This window comes from Hemicordylus capensis, chromosome 3 (assembly GCF_027244095.1).
Source record: "Hemicordylus capensis ecotype Gifberg chromosome 3, rHemCap1.1.pri, whole genome shotgun sequence".
NCBI classification, from domain to species: Eukaryota; Metazoa; Chordata; class Lepidosauria; order Squamata; family Cordylidae; genus Hemicordylus; species Hemicordylus capensis.
In genome coordinates this window covers 273,518,157-273,538,065 of record NC_069659.1, presented here as the reverse complement: position 1 = coordinate 273,538,065, position 19,909 = coordinate 273,518,157, and the positions used below count along the sequence as shown (strand labels likewise).

Genomic DNA, 19,909 nt, shown 5'->3' with positions numbered 1-19,909 from the left:
GTTACCTGCAACTGTAAATATGCTTTTAAATATGGGCAGTGGCGATAATGTGCAAGCCCAGTGCAGGAGGACCAGTAGGTCCCAAAGAAAGCCAATGTCTACTGATTTTGGATGTAGTGTGCCGATAGCAGAATTAGCAAATGTCAGGATTTGTCCCAACACTTCAGCTTTGTCTCACTTGCCCTTGAATGTTGACAGGTCAAGAACTTCCTGGATCGACCAATATCTTGCAAAGCTAACAAAATACTGATCTTCAAAAGCGAAATGACATTCAGAGCCCATGTGACAGCAATAGACAATAAACACTGAGGTCTAACCCCTCCCCCCTTTTAAGCCTTGATAGCCCTCCTCTCTCTTGCTCATTTCCTAGCCCAACTTTAACATCAGTGAGGCAAATTTTAAAATGTAATTCAGCATATAATCTCCACTTTCCAATAGACAATCATATTTTAGGCCCTGCCAAAAATGTATGATGGCATATATGGAAAAGAAATATGTAGCAAAAGGGAGACGGGAAGGAAGAGTTTCTTCATTTTCCTGGCATTCATCCTGTAGGTGAATCCTCTCATCAGCTGTTCGATGCCAGAGTAAAGCTGATTTCCCAGCAGCGGTGTAATGCGCCAAGTGCATATAATAACAGACTGGATGAAAGCATGCTTTGTGCAGGAAATCTTCAGAGAAGAGCTGATACTTGTCAGGTCTGTTGCCTTTTCAGTATCTGAACACTAATTTCTCTTTTAAAAAAATGTAAATAGGCTATGCAGAGTAATGTCTGGCAGGGTACTACATATGTATCTGCTTCTTGTATCAGATACATTACAACCACCTCCTTCCTTTCAACATGATGTGAGAGGCATGTCCTTCAAACTCACAGCAGCGCTTCTGGTGACAGGCAAGCCTATGGAGACTTAGAAGTTCATTGGGTACGAGCAATGCAAACTTGGGGGGAGTTGCATTATTTGACAAGGTTTCTCCCAGCACATCTTATTCACTGGATCCACACATCTCTTTTACAAAAACCATCCAACTTAATGTTTTTCACCAGCCATTGGTTCTTTGTGTATGCTGCTGGATGTTTTATTTACTGATTTATCTCCTGAATTACATAGGAACATAGGAAGCTGCCATATACCGAGTCAGACCATTGGTCCATCTAGTTCAGTATTGTCTACACAGATAGGCAGCAGTTTCTCCAAGGTTACAGGCAGGACTCTCTCTCAGCTCTATCTTGGAGATGCCATGGAGGGAACTTAGGACCTTCTACATACAAGAATGCAGATGCTCTTCTCAGAGCAATCCCATCCCCAAGGGGAATATCTTAGTGCTCACTCCTGTCTCCCATTCAAATGCAAACCAAGGTGGATCCTGCTTGGCAAAAGGGACAATTCATGCTTGCTACCACAGGACCAGCTCTTCTCAGTCTCAGCTCTCTTCTAACCTCCCTTATCAGAACAGGACAAGGCAAAATCAGACAACCAAATAAACAATTGGCAGCATTCAGACTAGTTACTCATGATAAAGCACAGGCACATCGGAATCTGCCTTATTCCAAGTCAGATCATTGGTCCGTCTAGCTCAGTGTTGCTCTCCAAGGTTTGAGGCAGGAATCTTTCCCAGCCCAACCTGAAGATGCAAGGGATTGAACCTGAGCAACAGCCTATCCTGAAAGGTAGCATACATGGGTCTCCCTTGTGTGGTAGGTTAGGCTAAGAAATAAGTGACTGGCCCAGATTGTGGGCCCTTTGGGACAGGGAACCATCTTGTTTATTACCATATATTTCTATGTAAACCGCTTTAAGAATGTCTGTTGAAAAGTCCTGCTGGTGGTGGTGGTGGTGGAGCAGCAGCAGCAGCAGGAGAAGGAGGAGGAACAACAACAATATCATCTAGGCATTGATCACATCAAGACCTGCTGTGCCATTCAGCCAAAGCAACACTAAAATCAATGAGACAAGTTAATTAACTTATTTTATGAATTTCTATGGTGCTTGGTCATAACTAATGTAGTCTAAATTAGTCAAATCAAATATATCCTAGAAGGCACTGGGCTTGTGGGGGTGGGGGTGGCAAGGGGGACACACATCCCTATTGTAAGCACCAAGATCCAAGCATAGCAGGGCAGATGGAGGTGATGGATCTCCCCTCTCAGCAGCTTGTTCAGGGGAAAAGTGACCCACTGGCTGAGTTCATGAAAACATACTGCACCACTAAGACTCCATGCAATATGTAGACCTTCTCTGTATACACATACTCAACCATCAAAATATCAAGTATTCCATTTATTATACTGAAATAATATTACTTAAAGTGATGGTGAATTGCTGCCGGTGATAAAGGACTGACTCTAGATTCCCTGCATTATAAATGGCAGCATGATTAAACTCTCAAAGCTATGAGTAAAATTATAGATTGATTCAAACTGGAATACATTAACAGAAGTACTGTCCCAACAAATTATATCCTGATTATCTTGCCTCACAGCTATCATATGGCCTCTATAGTGCTTGGGATTTGACTGGATTCTTCTTTAAAGATTATTCTATCTCAACGCTGTTCATAGATTTTTATGGATCATCTATATAATTCATTCTCCAAGACGGTCCGCATGGGGATGCATGGAGATGCGTTGCAACCTCTTGCGAGAGTGGAGGCACCACTCGTGAGAGTTCCTGACTTTGAGTGGGCAGTGAGGAGGTAGCGGGCCCGGCTGCAGTGAGGAGGCGGTGGGCCTGGCCGTAGTGAGGAGGTGGCGGGCCCGGCCCGGCCACAGTGAGGAGACGGCGGCGGGCCCTGCACGGCCGCTGGGGTTAGGAGGCGGCGGTGGCAGGCCCAGCCCAGCCACTGGGATGAGGAGGTGGCTGGGCCGCCAGGATGGGGTTACACTCCCCCAGAAGGAGCAGGTACGCAGCTTGGGAGTACTCCTGGACCCAGGCCTCACCCTGATATCTCAGGTGGAGGCCATGGCCAGGAGTGCTTTATTTCAGCTTCAGCTGCTTCGACAGCTGCGCCCATTCCTTGAAGAGGAACCTCAAAACAGTGGTGCATCAGCTGGTAACCTCCCGGCTCGACTACTGCAATGCGCTCTATGTGGGGCTGTTGTACATAGTCCAGAAACTTCAGTTTCAGAATGCGGCAGCCAGACTGGTCTCTGGGGCAACCCGGAGATACCATATTATGCCTGTTTTGAAACAGTTACACTGGCTGCCAATATGTTTCCGGGCAAAATACAAAGTGCTGGTTATTACCTTTAAAGCCCTGAATGGCTTAGGTCCAAGTTATCTAAGAGAGTGCCTTCTGCTACATGATCCCCACCACTCGTTAAGGTCATCTGAGGAGGTCCGTCTCCAGTTGCCACCGGTTCATCTGGTAGCGACTCAGAGGCGGGCCTTCTCTGTAGCTGCTCCTGGGCTGTGGAATGCACTCCCAGCAGAAATTCGTAATTTGAGATCATTGCTGTCCTTCAGGAGAGCACTTAAAACCTATCTGTTTGGCCTGGCCTTTCAGGGTTTTAAATGATTGACTAATTGTTTTAAATTGTTGCCCTGATTTCCAGAGTTTTCAGCTGTTTAATTGGTTTTATTGTGTTTTCATAGTTTGATTTAATTGTTAACTTGTTTTAATTGTTTTTATCATGTTGTAAACTGCCTTGAGCCATTTTGGAAGGGCAGTATACAAATCCATTTTGGAAGGGCAGTATAATAATAAGAGGAGGCAGCGGCAGGAGGGAACCGTCTGGCTTGAAAGATGGCCAGAAACCGAAGGGTGGGGAGCCGAGTGAAGTGAGCTGGGTGGGCGTCAGAGACACCCAGGGGAAGAGTCAGGGAGAAGGGGCTGAAGGGAGGAAATAATCAGGGAGAACTAGGGGCACAGACGTTCTGTGCCCGGTCAGCTAGTTGATAATTATAACATGACTAAATTTAGTACTTCTGTGACCTCTCTATTTAATAAAAATACTTGAAAAGTCTGAATATTCTGGTTTAGGCATCTAATTCTTTTGGACAATATTTTTTGTTAACTGAAGTTACAAGTCTTATTTTATTTCTTACTAGGGAGATTCAGGAGGTCCTCTGGCCTGTGTTAAAAATGGCTCTTATTATCTCTATGGCATTGTGAGTTGGGGAGACGGATGTGGATTAAAAAACAAGCCAGGAGTTTATACCCGTGTGACAAGATTTCTCAGCTGGATTAGGACAAAAATTCAACGTGAGTCTGGTTCCTTCAACTAAGGAAGACCTTCTACAAATGAAGAAAGGTAAACCTAAATAATATTTATTCATTTTCACACTTGTAGATGAGGAAGATCTTTACTTTGTGACATCAAGAATATATTTTCTAGACCGGTATATGGCCAAAATGTCAGATATACTAGTCAGCAGTACCACATGGTGTAAGGGTTTGAACCGGGACAGTTCGCGTGGTGTGGGTTTGAACTGGACTCCCCAAAGGGAGTGTCAGTCCAAGTTCAAACCAGAAAGGTTTGGACTGCTTCAGGGGTCTACGCATAAAGGGGAATCTGGTAAAGATTCCCCTTTATGAGTAATGGGTCAGGAGGTGGGTTCCTAGAGCTTAAGGGAGCTGGAGGGAAGTCGGGACTACTTATTTTAATTGGTGGCAATGGCAGGGCAGCTCTCCACCACCACTCCACCACTAAATCTCCAGAGTAGCCCAGGTTGGCTATGGCCTGAATTGGACAAGAGAAGGCCCAAATTGGGCCACAGCCAGACCAGGTTACTCTGGTGGAGGCCGGTGGGGGTGGGGGAAGCCATTACCACCCTCCTCACCAGATTCTCCTTTATGAGTAGACTCCCGAACCAGTCCATGAACTGGTTCAAACCAGTCCGGTGGTCCAGGTCTGGTTTGACCATAACTTGAACTGGACCAGGCCAGGTCAGTTCGAATCTGGTTCGGATTTGCCACGCACATCCCAGTTCCATGCACATCCCTAACATGGTGCTTCCTGTGGCTTAAAGTTATACTTGGTTTTATATCTCACTCATGCATACTCATTCATACACTCATCTACTCTTCTAATCACTTAAGAGAGCAATCATCCACATATTTACTTGGAAGCAAATTCTACAGTGTTCAGTGGGACTTACTCCATAGTAAATGTCTTTAGGTTTTCAGAATTAATCACATACACACACTAACACCTACACTCAGTTCCCCTTTCACAATCTCACACATAATCTACTCGTGGTTTCTGCACATAGTCGCTCATTCAAAGATGATGAATTTGAAGAATTACATTTGAACAGATCAGATCAGAATATCCAACTACAAAGGAATTCAGGAAATGAAAGAAAGTAGGCTATCATCAATTGCCCTCATAAACCATCATTAAAGTACCTGAAGTAATTATTTATGCAAAGTGATTCTGCTGATTTATTTTCAATACAAATTATTGTACTTTTCGCAAATCATGGTTCATTCATTTTTAGTACAAAGCTGAGCCTGCCAGTCATCTAGTACTTATTTCATTTGGTGTCATAAATAAATACTAAGTTCTATAAAAATTAAAAATCACTTCCAGAACATGCAAAAATATAAAGATCAATATCAAATTGTCTATGTTAGGGTGCTCCCCACCCCTTTAACAAACAAAACAACATTTGGTGCCATCCTCTATGCTTCTCAAGGGGTCAGGAAAGCTTCATGTGAAAAAACGTATGCTGAAAAACATAAGCATTTTCCTTTGTCCATGTTTCAGTTTATTTCTTAATTAGCTGCATTTTCCTCCGCTTGACTTGCAGAATCTCTGCTGCATCAGGGTTGACTCTGACTTCTTGGGATCCTTCTCCTGCTGTCTGTTCCTGCCAACGGAAATAAAATATCAGCTATTGAAGAAGACGATTCTGTCATTCTCTATTATTAAAAAATAACAATTTAAAATACCTCATCTGTTTTTAAAAAAATAAATTATTAATAGTACCCAAAAGCCATCTTTTGGCAACCTTAGCTGTTGTCTTATGTATATATGGGGAGACAATAAGAGTGGCAAAAGACTCTTGATAAGCTGCTGTGCGGCAGCTGTGAAAAAGGCCAATTCCATGCTAGGGATCATTAGGAAGAGGACTTAAAATAAAACTGCTAATATTTTGATGCCCGTATACAAAACAATGGTGTGGCCACACTTGGAGTATTGCATACAGTTCTGGTCATCACACCTGAACAAGGACATTGTAGAACTGGGAAAGGTGCAGAAGACAGCAACCAAGATGATCAGGGGTCTAGAGCACCTTCCTTATGAGGAAAGACTACAACACCTGGGGCTACTTAGTTTAGAAAAAAGATGACTGAAGGGAGACATGATAGAGCTCTATAAAATCATGCATGGTGTGGAGAAAGTGGATAGAGAGAAATTCTTCTCCCTCTCACATAACACTAGAACCAGGGGTCATCCCATGAAATTGATTGCCAGGAAATTTAGGATCAACATGCAGAAGTACTTTTTCACCCAACGACCTGGATTGCTTTAAGAGGGGTTTGGATAACATCATGGAGGAGAGGTCTATCAATGGTTATTAGTTGGAGGGCTATAGGTCACCTCCAGCCTCAGAGGCAGAATGCCTCTGAATACCAGTTGCAGGGGAGTAACACCAGGATCGAGGGCATGCCTTCAACTCCTGCCTGTAGGCTCCCAGTGGCATCTGATGGACAACTGTGTGAAACAGGATGTTGAACTAGATGGGCCTTGGGCCAGATCCAGTTGGGCTGTTCTTATGAGCTCAAAGCAGTTCCACATCAGGCACTGCAATGGACACAATGCCTGCTTGCCAAATTTTAGGTTGAAGTCAGATGTAATATAAAAACAGCTTGCTATGGGTAACACGCAGCGCAGCATGCCACAGATCCAAGAGTGGGGTGCACACGCAGCTTCCAAGCCACCAAATAGCCCATGCTCACTGCTTTGCTTGTAATGAATTCTTCAGTTGCAGGGAATTCTAACAGACCTGCATACCAGTGAATTGAATTGCTTGTCTGTGAGTCTTGTGCCACGTCCCACACCAGTCTGTCTGCCTTTTCTTAAGTACTGCAAGAACATTCATGAATGTATACATATGTTTTTGGATTATTAGTTAAGAAAAGGAAACATTTTTAAATGCAACTGGAGGTTGAAGAGAGGTTTCTTAGTGACATCACAGTGAACCTGCCAATCAGCACCATACATAGCCAGCTTCTGAATTGCCTTTTTTGTTTCCAGAATTTGATCCTAAAGATAAGAAGGTAACTTTGGACCGATCACAGTGCAGGTGCTTCAAGGGCGGCTTTACTGCTCTAAAAATTTATGTGTCTTCACCCTGACAGTACGTATGTCATTTTTCCTAATAATGGCTGACATGATGAGGCAAATTACTCAAAGTAGTCCAACTGAACTTAAAATGACATGTTGAGCAATACATAGCTTGTCCTTTAATTTCAAAGGAACTAATTTGAGTTATTTCGATTGGTATTGATACCATACTATCAATATGATATTGATACCATACTATTAATGGTATCTGAATCTTTTGTATTGGGTCCATCCATGCTCAGCTCAGCTTGTAGACTGTCACTAGATAAAGTTAGGGCCAAAAGAAGAGTTGGGAACAAGAACTCCGCATTCCATTTTTGCTTCTGTCACTTTTTGCTTCTGTATCCTAGGTGCTAAGAAATAGATGGTCTTGTCCATTCACTTACCATTTCCGGATCATACTGAGTCAAAGTTCCTTGAGGTTCCAGTTCCTGAGCATATGCCAGTTCAGCAGCCCTTCTGGCCATTTCCACTTTGTAAGAACCTGGAGGGGTCCAGCCAATACCTTTGATCCAGTTCAAATCGGATTTGTATTTGACCTAAAAAACAGATACATAAACCTTGGCATATCGATCACTAGGGATGTTCATGAAACAGTCAGGAGGTCCAGCTGGTTCAGCGGGGAGGGGGGGGTACCTTTAAGGAGCAGGGAGGGTGCTCTTGTGCACATGTGCATCGGCCACTTCCAGTCTTATGCTGACTGGGGAAGCAAGAGGATATGTGCCGTCCCACACCAGCGGTTTTGAGCACAGCAGGGGGAACATGATGGGTGGGGGGAATAAGAGCACCCTCCCTGCTCCTTAAAGGTAATCCCCCCCACACACCACCGTACACATCCCTATTGATCACTAGACTCATTCACACTTCAAATCAGACAGGATGTCAACTGCATACAATAAGCACTTGGTTCTTAATATCCCATACTGATAGGACTTGACGAATTATTTCAATAACTAAAGACAGTGTGATAATGAGATGATAGTTAAAAAAGCAAGAAGTGAATGAAGACAAAGACAAACCGTCTGCATATTCACTGTATGTACTGTATTTCAAAATTTAGTGAGTCTTCTTTTTTCGGTTTTCTCTCTCTTGGTTGTTGACAACATGTTGGAAAGATGGTGCCAGAATCTGCTGAAACCTCAGAAACCTGAAGATGCCTACTTGAGGTCCTACTGAAGCCAATATCTTTCCATCTTGTCTTAGAGCCCCGAGATCTTATGCCATGTCAGTTCTCATGAGCAGCCTAGCCCAGGCTAGGGCAGCCTGGACTGGGCTAGGCTGCTTGTGTGGAGTGCCTGGATCCGTGCAGATCTTGGCACTCCCGGCCAGCCTAACCCCGCTCCCAGCCTGGCTCTAAGCTGAGATTAAAGGGGCAAGCAATCCCTTAACCCAGCTGCTGGGATTGTGTGTCTCCTCGGGCTGCACGCAGCTCGAGGAGACATAGAGATGGGTGCTTAGAGTGACAGTCTGATGGGGGATCCCATCAATGTACCATGGTTGTGGTGTGGTGTGTTGTGGGATATCTGGAGGCCAGACGCATCTTCAGCCTCCCGAGCTCTGAGCCGTGTGGCGCAATGCAGATCGTTTGGAAGTGCAGTTCGTACTTCTCTGTGGGGAAGGTGAGTTTGAGCAGAATTCCTCACCCCTGCCCACCCAGTCATATGAATGGCACCAACATATTTTTGCCCCTTGTCTTCTCCACCTATTTTTTTAAACCAGTTCAAATCTTTTTTTTTTTTTAAATAGTGTCTCACATCCAAAGCAGCCAAATGGGGATGTAGTGGAGCTGCATCCAGTGCACAGTGACTGCTCTGAGCTCAACTAGAATGTTGCCGAGCAGCAAAGCATGCAGATGGGTGGAGGAATTTTCACTGCTATCCGCAAAAATACTCTCTCTAAAAAAATATATTGAAGGTAAAGAGCACTTATGACAGCCTCCAAAATGGCCACTGCGCCAGGAAATAGGCCCAAGATGCCTGAACCGGGCAATTTTGGCTGGCCGGGGGATGGGGAACCTCCGCAGACCACCACCACCCCCGCCACCTTGGAGCGGGTGGGGGGTAAAAAGAAATAATTCTTTAAAAGAAATAATTATTTTTTAGTTCTTAGAAAGAATTTTTTATTTTATTTTAAAAAAAAATTCTCAATGAACCCCCCAAACTGGGTGCATGTGTATGTTTCAGTTTGAGGTCGAGCTGAACTGGGTGTGGTTTGGCTTGACCCTGAACCTTTGAACCAAAGCAGTTTGATGTCGAACTGGTTTGGATTCGAGCTGGTTTGTACACCCTTATGGGAGAGCAGCGAAAATCACTCCCCATCCCCACCCCTGCACACACTACTACTCAGCAATACTCTGGCTGCGCTCAAAGCAGCTTCTCTGAACTGGACACAGTTCTCTTATATCTCAGTTTGTCCGCTCTGCTCTCAGCCAGTGTGAAATTGTGCAAAGTTATGTAGTGAAATTATGCAAAGCTATGCAATACGTGGTGGATATTCTGATGATAGATTTTTGGTCTGAATGTCTTTGGAAGCCATACTTACATCACTCTGGAGTTTGTAGGCCTGTTTGGCATGCTTCAGATTCAGCTGCTCTGGATCACAGGTATACTGATGCAGGTGCTGCCGGTAGTTGACATCACTTATTAACTGTTGGCTTCTCTTTGCGTGGATAAATCCTGGCTGATCAATTTGACTCTTGAAGTGTGCTCTGTTTCTAGCAAAATCCCTCTTGTATTGGTTGTTACTCTGGATGTAGCCCATCTTGAGAAAGTGTTTCATTTTGGGGTCATCATTCACATTACAAAATCCAATCTGTTGTCCCCTATCCCTTAGGAAGGCTTCTTTGTACCTGAACTGCGGAGCATTGAGAGAGAGCAAAGAAAAATGCAAAGCTTATTTCCTTACCTGAAAATACCTTATCACATGATTCCTTAGTGTACTATTTCACTGACTATGCACACACTATAGCTTGTATATGCATACAAGACTGTGGAATATCTATTATCTATATCCAGAGGGAAGGCCTGCTTTGTTGAACTGATTCTTGATGGGGATAGATAGAAAATAATTCTCATTTTTGTTGGAGATAGAGTTCCAGTGCATCGACCTTTTGCACTGACTATCCTAATGACCACTAGGGGCATTGGGAGTAGAGGTAGCTAATGAGGGTCTCCTTACCCATCCCTGCTTTACCTCTACTCTATCACCCCTGCCTTGATTCCTCAGGCATTTCCTGTGATGAATCAGAATCCCTTCCTTTCCTCTTGGAGAGCAAATGGAAACATCTCTCTCTCTCCCTACCTATTCATTATGTAGCCTATAGCTAGGATTGGGTCTTTCCTATCCAAAGTGTACTTCACCAATAAATCTACTTAGTATTTAGATTCTACAAGAATCTCCATGTGTCTTCTCTAAACAGCTGCAACAACTATACTCTGCATTCTACTCTGTAACTGGAGTGGGTAGCTTCTATAGTGCTCTGCTAATTAATCACAAAACCCATCATGGGTAAAGTACACCCTCCAACAATTTTTACTCTGCTTGCATAGAATTGCAGAATATACACAGGTATTAGCAAGCACAAATAGTATGAAAGGGTGAGGGACAACACAGAAGAGATGAGTCATGCCTGAACTTCCATTAAATCATTGAGACTTAAGAACATAATCCTTTAAATGCATTAGCACACATGATGTGCAGCATTACAGAGCCATAATGCTGTGCCCTGGATGTCCTGTGGACTTCCAAGGCAGCCTGACACTGTTAGCACTGGGCAGGAGCACAATTGCTTCCACAGTTTTGCCCATTGGCAACAATGGGGAAAACTCCATATATACTATACCCCATAGAGCAGCAGGAAAAGCATACTGACAGGTGTTTCCACAGCATATTGTTGCTGGGCTCCCCACCCCACCCCCATAATGATTTACAGAGACACATGCAAACACGTAGGAAACAGGTCCCCAGACCAACGGTGGGTTCTCATGAGTTTGCATACATGTCGCCACCTTAAATTGTTAGAGAAAGGATAAGGGCAGCATGCTATGCGGGAACTTATGAACTGGTCCTTAGGTGAGATTTTGAAACATTATTGCTTCTTACATCACTGGCAATTTCTCTGGAAGCTTTGGCAGTCTGGAAAGGGATGGCATCCAATCTAAAATCATAGCCAGTTGATCGTGTCTGCTCCCAAGATGTTTTATATAGTTTCTGCATGACAAAGCAAACAAAAGAAAAATATTATTCCCTCAGTTTACAACCTTGTTTGTGGCAGCATCAATAACTTTTAAAAATTTATTTTAAAGAGCTGGTGTAGCAGAGCAGCTAACAGAGTAAGCTGTGAATCAGGACTTCCCTAGTTTGAATCATGTTTCTGCCATAAAACATACTAGGTGACCTGGTCCCTTGCTACAGTATGGGGATAATAATACTTATAGGATTGTTATAAGGATTATATCAAGATAATAATACATGTGATGTGCTATGCTAACAATGACAATAATAATACTAGAATATATATTTTCATTATCATTATTATATCATTTGTTCCTGAGTAATTCGCAAAGGCCCCTAATATTTATGATAGTCCTACAGTCTTTCACGTTCTCACTTACAAGAAATACATTGGCAAAAAGTCCCATTGGCACAGAGTCCCAAACATCACAGTTATGATTTAATTTTGCATATTATGTGTACATTGATTTGGGTTTACATTAGACACTTTGGTGCATCAGCCACATCAATATTTCATTGGCACTGCCCCTATTGTGTCTTTTGAAACATCTACTCATAGCATCTTGGGTTTTACTCCAAAGGAATTTCAGTGCTACAGTCTCTGTTACTTCAAACATTTCTAATGCTTTTTGGGCTAGCTCCATACCCAGATGGTTTCATTAACTTATCTAAAATAATGAGCAGCCTGATAATGTATTGGATATGATTAAGACTATGAACTAGATTCAAATTCTGAAGAGAGTATGCCAAATCTCATTTCTATCCCAAGAGTTTACATCATTGTGTCTGAAATGATTGTGATCTGTTGCCCACCTCACAACTGTCCTGCTATACTGTTGCTTCTCAAGTTTGGCCATTAGGCTTACAAGCACAAAAAACACATGTTTGTTTGTGTGTGTGGAGTGCAGGGAGATACAACACACAGGATGCTAAGAAGTGGATAGGATATATTTTTAATAGGTAGGGATATTTTCACTACATGATAGAAGGTGATGATCTCAGGCCTTGCAACTAACATGATCTAGGTCACTGAATAATTTTAGTTTATGCAAGATAGTGATTTGATGTGCTAAAACACACCTATGAGCACATTCCAAATGAGACCCATTTCAGTTTCATTCCCATGAAAATAGTGGTGAATGACATCAACATTTTTCAATGAACTTGCACTTCTAAGAAATGTTGCTAGATCTCTTGATCAAATGGTTTTCACATTCCCTTCCAAAGCCATGATCATATAATGATGTCAATGGAATCCCAAACTATCTCAGCTGAGTATACATCGGAGGCATTCTGTAGAGAAATCATTACATGTAGCACCCTTTAAGAGCAATTCCAGATAAATCCTTATGCCAAAGCCTGAGAATGTGAAATGACTGCTATCATGAAGAAATGAAGAAGAGCTGTGCTCCTTTCCCCTGTGGCATAAGCCTAAATCTCTCTGGAGGTTTTTCCTAACATGGTAGCTTTATGGCTAAAGGAGACAATCTTTAAGGAGACTATGACTGATTGACTGATTGATTGATTGAGTGCCATCAGGTCGATGTCAACTCTTAGCGACCACATAGATAGATTCTCTCCAGGATGTTCTGTCTTCAACTTAGCCTTTAAGGTCTCTCAGTGGTGCATTCATTGCTGTCATAATCAAGTCCATCCACCTTGCTGCTGGCTGTCCTCTTCTCTTTCCTTCAACTTTCCCAAGCATTATGGACTTCACAAGGGAGCTGGATCTTTGCATAGTGCATCTGAAGTATAGTTTGAGCCTGGTCATTTGTGCCTCGAGTGAAAATTCTGGATTGATTTGTTCTATGATCCATTTGTTCCATGTGGTTTTCTTGGTAAAATACAGGAATGGTTTACCATTGCCTTCTCCCATGCAGTATGAAATGATGCCTTTGTCGCTGTCACTGAAGTGACCAGCACCTTTCTATATCACTGCTGCCCAATATAGGTGCCTGCTTGCTTTAGCTGGGTAGCTGGGATGACCTTCGCACTTTGGGTGACCCTACTGGGAGTATACCTCCCGGCGTATTTCGCTCATCCCTCCTAAGAACACTCTCCCCACCCCTACCCCGCCGCCACAATGGGGCAGTATAGAAGGACCTGTGGGGAGAGTATAAGGGATGCAAAAATAGAGTTTCAGGAGCATTTAGCTAGAAGTGTCAAGGAGAATAACAACAACTTCTTTAAATAAATCAGAAGCAAAAAACCTGACATGGAGGGTTGGACCTTTAAATGATATGGGGCAAAAGGGATTATTAAGGAGGATAAGGAGATTGCAGAGAAGCTGATTTTCAAAAAGGAATCCAGAGGGGATCCGAGAAACTACAGGTCAGTTAGCTTAAATTTTGTACCAGGTAAATTGATGGAAAGCATACTTAAGGACAAAATGATTAAACATAGAGAAGAAAAGGCCTTGCTGAAGGAGAGCCAGCATGGCTTCTGCAAGGGCAAGTTTTGCCTCACTAACCTTTTGGAATTGTTTGAGAGTGTCAACAGGCATGTGGACAAAAGTGATACAGTTAACATAGTATACTTGGACTTCCAAGAAACTTTTGACAAGGTTTCCCACCAAAGGTTCTTGAGTAAACTTAGCAGTCATGGGATAAGGGGACAGGTTCATGTGTGGGCTGGTAATGCGTTGAAGGACAGAAAACAGGGGGTAGGAATATATAGACAGGATTTCACAGTGGAGGGAAGTAAGAAGTGGGGTCCCCCAAGGATCAGTATTGGTACCAGTGCTCTTTAACTTATTTATAAAAGATCTATAAGTTGGGGTAACCAGTGAAGTTGGTTTAGTGCAGATGACACTAAACTGTTTAGAGCAGTGAAATCCAAAACAGATTGTGAAAAACTCCAAAAGGATCTCTCCAAACTGGGTGAGTGGGTGACAAAATGGCAAATGAAGTTCAATGTAAACAAGTATAAAGTGATGCATATTGGAGAGAAAAATAATCGATGGAATTATCTGCCCCAAGTTGTTGTGATGACCACTAGCTTGGATGGCTTTAAAAGGTCTATTAGTGGCTAATTGTCTGAGGCTATAGGCTACCTCCAACCTCAGAGGCAAGATGCTTCTAAATACCAGTTGCCGGGGAGCAGCAGCAGGAGAGACGGCATGCCCTCACCTCTTGCCAGTGGACTTCTCAAAGGCATCTGGTAGGAGTGTGTGAGCCAGCTTGACTTTTAACCGTTCAGCTTGAGGGGGTTTGGACTTGCCTCAAAAATCACTGGTAAAGAGGAAATCCAGTAAGTTTTACCCTTTACCAGCAAAGGAGGAGATCAGGGGACCTAAAGAAAAAGAGTTAGGTCCCTGGTTGCCCCTTCCCCTCTGCTGGGAAAGGATTCCTCTACTGGAATCCTTACTGGATTCCCCTTTAGAAGTATGGCCTTGAACCCACCCAAACCGGTCTTGAATTCAAGCTAAACCACGCCTGGTTTGGATGTGCACAAAACCAGACTGGACCCGATTCAGTTCAAGTCTGGTTTGACTGGAACCAAACCGGGTTTTCTGGTTTTGTGCACATCCCTAGCATCCGGTGGGCCACTGTGTGGGACAGGATGCTGGCCTTAGGTGGGGACACATTGAGCAAAGCTGGCCTGGGCGCATTCCATGAGATGCATTGGCAACTCCAACCCCACCACGATGTCCTTCTAGTCCAGCAGCAGTATCCCATATCCCAGCATCAGCTCCCTCCCCCCTCCCCCCTCCTCCCTCCTCCATTACCTGCACCTGATGCTGGCCCCGCCTTTGACATGGCTCTGCCTCCCCAGACGCTTCCTTGACCTGCACCCCGTATTCGGAGAACAAAATGTTGGCAACCCTACTTAAGGGTTGTTCTTAAGTCTAGCAACCACTAGCAAGTCCTACTCATTTCCTGTCTCTCGCTCTCTCTCTTTTTACAATCTGCCAAAGCTTTTGCCTTGCTGCTGAGCAACATTCTGTAACATGGGTCCTTTGATTTGAAACCCCATGCATCGTTTTACTTTATCACAGTTTGCACAGTTTTTGCACTCATCCTCACACATTACATCCATTTGATTTATGGCTATCTTTGCAGCTCTACAAATACCAATGTGAGGGTTTTTTTCTGTGCTGTAAGGTCAGACTCTCTCAACAGCTTTCTGTGTGTGGCATCTGATCCAATTGTATATCTACCAAAAACAGTTTCATTTTTAATGAGAGGCCCCCAACTCCTCCATCTCCCCATGCTCTCACTGGCTGTTTCAGTTCAGATGCTTGCTGATCCATTTGAATGTTTTTCGAAGAAATGGTACATATCAGGCATACAACTGTGACATTCATCTGTGCATGGCAATACAGTTCTAACTGCATGAGCAACAGATCTCACTTATTCTTTTCTTCTACCATGAAAGTAAAGGTTTGTCACTGTACAATACAAAATGCACTTCCTGCCTCTATCTCTTTAAGAAGCCAGAACAACTTATTAGTATCACCTTTTCCAGTATCTCCCTTTCCTAATTTGTTTTCTGGTAATTAATACAGGTATTGTTCCAATTCTTTAATTTATCTTTTTTTCTTTCCAATATTTAAATTGCACCTTTCTCTAAAAAATAATTAAGGCAGCTAACAAAAACAAAATAATCATTAAATATATTTAAAAAATAGCAAGAAATAAAAGAATTGGTTGGCATCCTGACTAAGAGATTTTTCTTAGCCCTACAGCAGGGAGTGCACAGGTTGGGAGTCATTTTCTCTGATCTCTGCTTCTCCTGGAAGTGCCCTTCATGCTTCAAAAATATATTTACAGGGATCACACAGCCCTAATGGGACATATTTTTGAAGGTGGCAGGTTACTTCTGGGAGTAGCAGAGATTGGCAAAAAATCTCCCCACCCTGCAAGTATCATGCTGGAAACCTTCTGCAGTGCAGGTACTGCATGTCTCCCGCTATACTGCCACTGCCTTAGTCAGGATGTCAGCCATTATTACTGAAATGATCTAAAATAACAATTTTAAAAATTCAAAAGCAGCAGCAGTTGAACTGCATTTAAAACCAGCACATAGGAAAGGCCCACTGAAATAGAATAGTCACTCTGTGCTGCCCTCCAAAAGGCAATCAGCAACAAGAACTGGCAGATTCCTCTTGGAAGGCTAAAGATTCAGATTCCGAGCACAACCACCAACAAGGCCCTATATTGCTTGTATCTGTCTGCCATACATCCAATGGAGAGAGGGGAACACAAAGAAGTGCTCAAGCAAGTTCACACTTGGGGAGGAAGTTCTTAGGTTGCTCTGGTCCTAGGCCATTTAGGGTTTTAAAGGGCAAGACCAGCATCCTAAACTGAGTCCATAAACAGACTGATACCAGTACCAAGAATCCAGTTCTGCTTGGATAGTATAAATTAAAAAGAAAAAGCCAATTACAGCTCTGTTTATTACAAAATCTGCCAGAAGAAAAAAGCTATGACTTACGTCACTGATATGGAGTGCATTGAGGCGTGCCCTTATGAAGTCAGGATGGTCAGGGGGCAGGGTATATCTTTGCATGGATTCCAAGTGTCCAGCTCGATACAGCCGCTGTGAAACCAAATATTTATGTTTACAATGTGTACAATGATAACCAACAGTTTGTCTCCCCAAAACCAGTCCTTCTCAAGCGCTTGTAGCAAGGTGGATCAGACCAAGGGACCCCTTTATTCCAAACTGATGTGTCTGTGTGCGTTGTGCAGTTTTAACTGCCAATTTGTCAGCAAATCAACTAACAACAATCAGCTATTTACAAATAAACCAGTGTCTTATTGTTCCATGGTTTGGGCTAACAATAGCCCATTTGTGCCTTACAACATAACAGAAGTTTAACCTACGTCATTGCACTGAAGGTAGCTCTTCTTAGCATGGATAAAGTCCAGAGAGTCAGTCACTGTGGTGAACTTCAGACTATTTGGTTTTTGACGATACTTTGTCTACAAGTGGAACAAAAAATAAGAACTGCAGATGAAAACTAAATGAAATGGAATGAAATAAAGGATTCGAATGACTGACACTAGGCACTGAAGAAACAGCTTCACTCTAAGATGCAATGGTTGGCATTCTGCGTAGTGTTAGAACTGCATAACAGGAACTGTTTCAGTGGAAGAGTCTGCATCACAGCTCTGCACAGTATGTTGCCAAGCAGTGAAATATTGGAGGAGCAGGGAACAACTTTTGCTGCTCTCTCCTCCCTCCAAAAGGACTTTTTGATAGTAGCAGCCAGTAAGCACCTCTCCAGGGCAGGGGAATACTACATTAAATGGCTGTGAACTTACCTGTTACTGGTACTTGGGATGCTTCACGAGATATTGTCACCCACCATCCCACAGGGAGGCTGGCCTGCCCCCACTGCTCAGTTGGCAACTATATATGTGTGTAGGCCACCTGAGGGGTTAGCATGACAGGTTTGTGCTACATTACCCCCTTAAATGGCCTCTGTGCATGAGCAGCGACCAACGAAGCAGCAGGGGCAGGACAGCCACCCCGCAGGATGCTGGGGCAGGAATGAAACTTTGTAAAGCATCTCTGATACCAGCAGCTCTGATTTGCTTCCATGTAAAGTAGTATTTGCCTGCCCTGAGTGAATCCTCCCCCCCCCCCACACACACACACCATCCCATGGAGTAGCACTCATTGGCCACTTCTTCCTTTTGACTTTCGGAATATGTCTGTGAGAGGGCTACACAGCTCAAAAGTCCTTTTGGAGGGAGGAGAGAGCAGCAAAAATGCATCCCCTTCTTACTCCACCTGCATTTCTCTGCTCGGTAACACACTGGGAGAGTCTTCCATTGACACAGATTCTGTTGTACACACTGCAAAGAATGTCAGCCAGGATGTATCATATATTATAATGTATTATAGAATGGAGCAGCCTTTTTCAAATGCTGAAGTAAGACAGAGGATTTTTTTGTGTCTAAGCTAAGGAATTGGCTTGTCCGGAAGAAATGCAAATATAGTTTGGCAGTTGCTTCCTACTGGTTCTACTTGGACTCAAAGGTTCCCAATGGATTTCGTTGTGAAGGATGGGTAACCAAACAGGGAAAAGGCTCTTTTCTTAATGTTCACCTTTACTGTAAAATTGACCATCATAATTCAAATATATCATGGCAGTGATGCACAGAAACAAAAGTATATTTGGCTGGGCAAGGAAGAATTTGTACTCAAAATGTCTCATCCTGTTATTTATGTATCTGCAAAACTGTGGTTCAGACTGCTTCTCTGTTAATAAGTTATGCTGATCACTCTCGATTTCCCTGTCAGTTTCAAGTATGCAATTTTCAAACTATGTCTCACCTGCTTAGCATTCCATTGCTGAGTTTGCTGCCCTTATTTACTGGTACATGTTTTTGTTGTTTAGAGTCTCCTGCTCAGGATAGAAAATATGCAGCAGGATGTCACAGGTGGACTCCTATCTTGTGTACGGCTCTTTGGTAACATACACCCGTTGTATAAACAGGCTCCCACATCAAAAGGAAATGCTAAGCTACATCCATAAGTGTCATGTAACAAGGAGCCTTGATGGTAAACAATTCCTACAGACGTACCATCCCATGAAAGATTTATCAGTACCTCACTGATGAGTTCTCCAGCCTTCTTTACATTTTCTATCTGAGGGGATCTCAGAGCCACCCAGCCAACCCCCTTCATGAAGTTCAGGTCTGATTTGTAGCGGAACTGTCAAATAAAAAAGAACAAACCAAACAAGCAAAAATCCTTCTTAGACTTGATCAGATTTTCTTTTCCTTACTAGGTATGACTTCCTGCTTTGTATTAACATTTTAACTTTTCTATTTTCCATGCATGCATACAACATCTTGATGTGCCAAATTGCTTGCATCCATCCATTCCTGTCGGAATTAAATAATGCATTATACACAAGATACACAAATGGGCCCCCACAACTGAATTAATATTATCACAAGCCAAAAGTAATAACTTGTTATTACTGGTCCCTCTTTTAAAAGCTAGTTTATGATGAAGGACCAGCTCAGGAATACAAACTATCTTGTGCAGTGGAAGTATTCTGATTAACTCTTTTCTCAGAATATAGCTCTGTTTTGATAGCTCATTGTAGAATCCCCACTTTTAATAAAGAGAGGTGGCAAATTTATCCTGTTGTTGGAATATTATTCAATAGGTTTTGAAGCAGCTGATTAATTTAGGAGCAGCACCATGCTGAACCAATGTCTTTTTGGAATATGTAGACAAAAATAATTTAGATTGTTTCTCAGATTGCACAACAACAATCCCAACTTTGCCACTAACTATGCATTTGATATTCTCTGATGGGTGTAACTATGATTCAAAAGCTTTCAAGCATCTATTTCTCATAGTTACACTTGATGTATTTAGGTGCACACTTTAAAATATATAGTGTGTGAAGCAGCC

At 42.9% G+C, this 19,909-nt stretch overlaps 2 protein-coding genes across 10 annotated transcripts in view; one reads left to right on the top strand and one right to left on the bottom strand.

Annotated features, from left to right (window-relative positions):
* Positions 1-5,894, top strand: part of HABP2 (hyaluronan binding protein 2) — an 85,044-nt gene extending 79,150 nt beyond the window's left edge. For all 7 annotated transcript variants that reach the window (XM_053305245.1, XM_053305246.1, XM_053305242.1 and 4 more), the window contains 3 exons: positions 556-698; positions 4,050-4,252; positions 5,754-5,894. In XM_053305245.1, the coding sequence (XP_053161220.1) occupies positions 556-698; positions 4,050-4,226 (320 nt within the window). In that variant the 3' untranslated portion in view covers positions 4,227-4,252; positions 5,754-5,894. The remainder of the gene's footprint in view (positions 1-555; positions 699-4,049; positions 4,253-5,753) is intronic.
* NRAP (nebulin related anchoring protein) overlaps positions 5,373-19,909 on the bottom strand; it is a 78,474-nt gene continuing 63,937 nt past the window's right edge. For all 3 annotated transcript variants that reach the window (XM_053305237.1, XM_053305239.1, XM_053305238.1), the window contains 7 exons: positions 19,091-19,195; positions 17,356-17,454; positions 16,964-17,068; positions 11,396-11,503; positions 9,836-10,147; positions 7,681-7,833; positions 5,373-5,813 (listed from right to left, as the gene is read on the bottom strand). In XM_053305237.1, the coding sequence (XP_053161212.1) occupies positions 5,712-5,813; positions 7,681-7,833; positions 9,836-10,147; positions 11,396-11,503; positions 16,964-17,068; positions 17,356-17,454; positions 19,091-19,195 (984 nt within the window). In that variant the 3' untranslated portion in view covers positions 5,373-5,711. The remainder of the gene's footprint in view (positions 5,814-7,680; positions 7,834-9,835; positions 10,148-11,395; positions 11,504-16,963; positions 17,069-17,355; positions 17,455-19,090; positions 19,196-19,909) is intronic.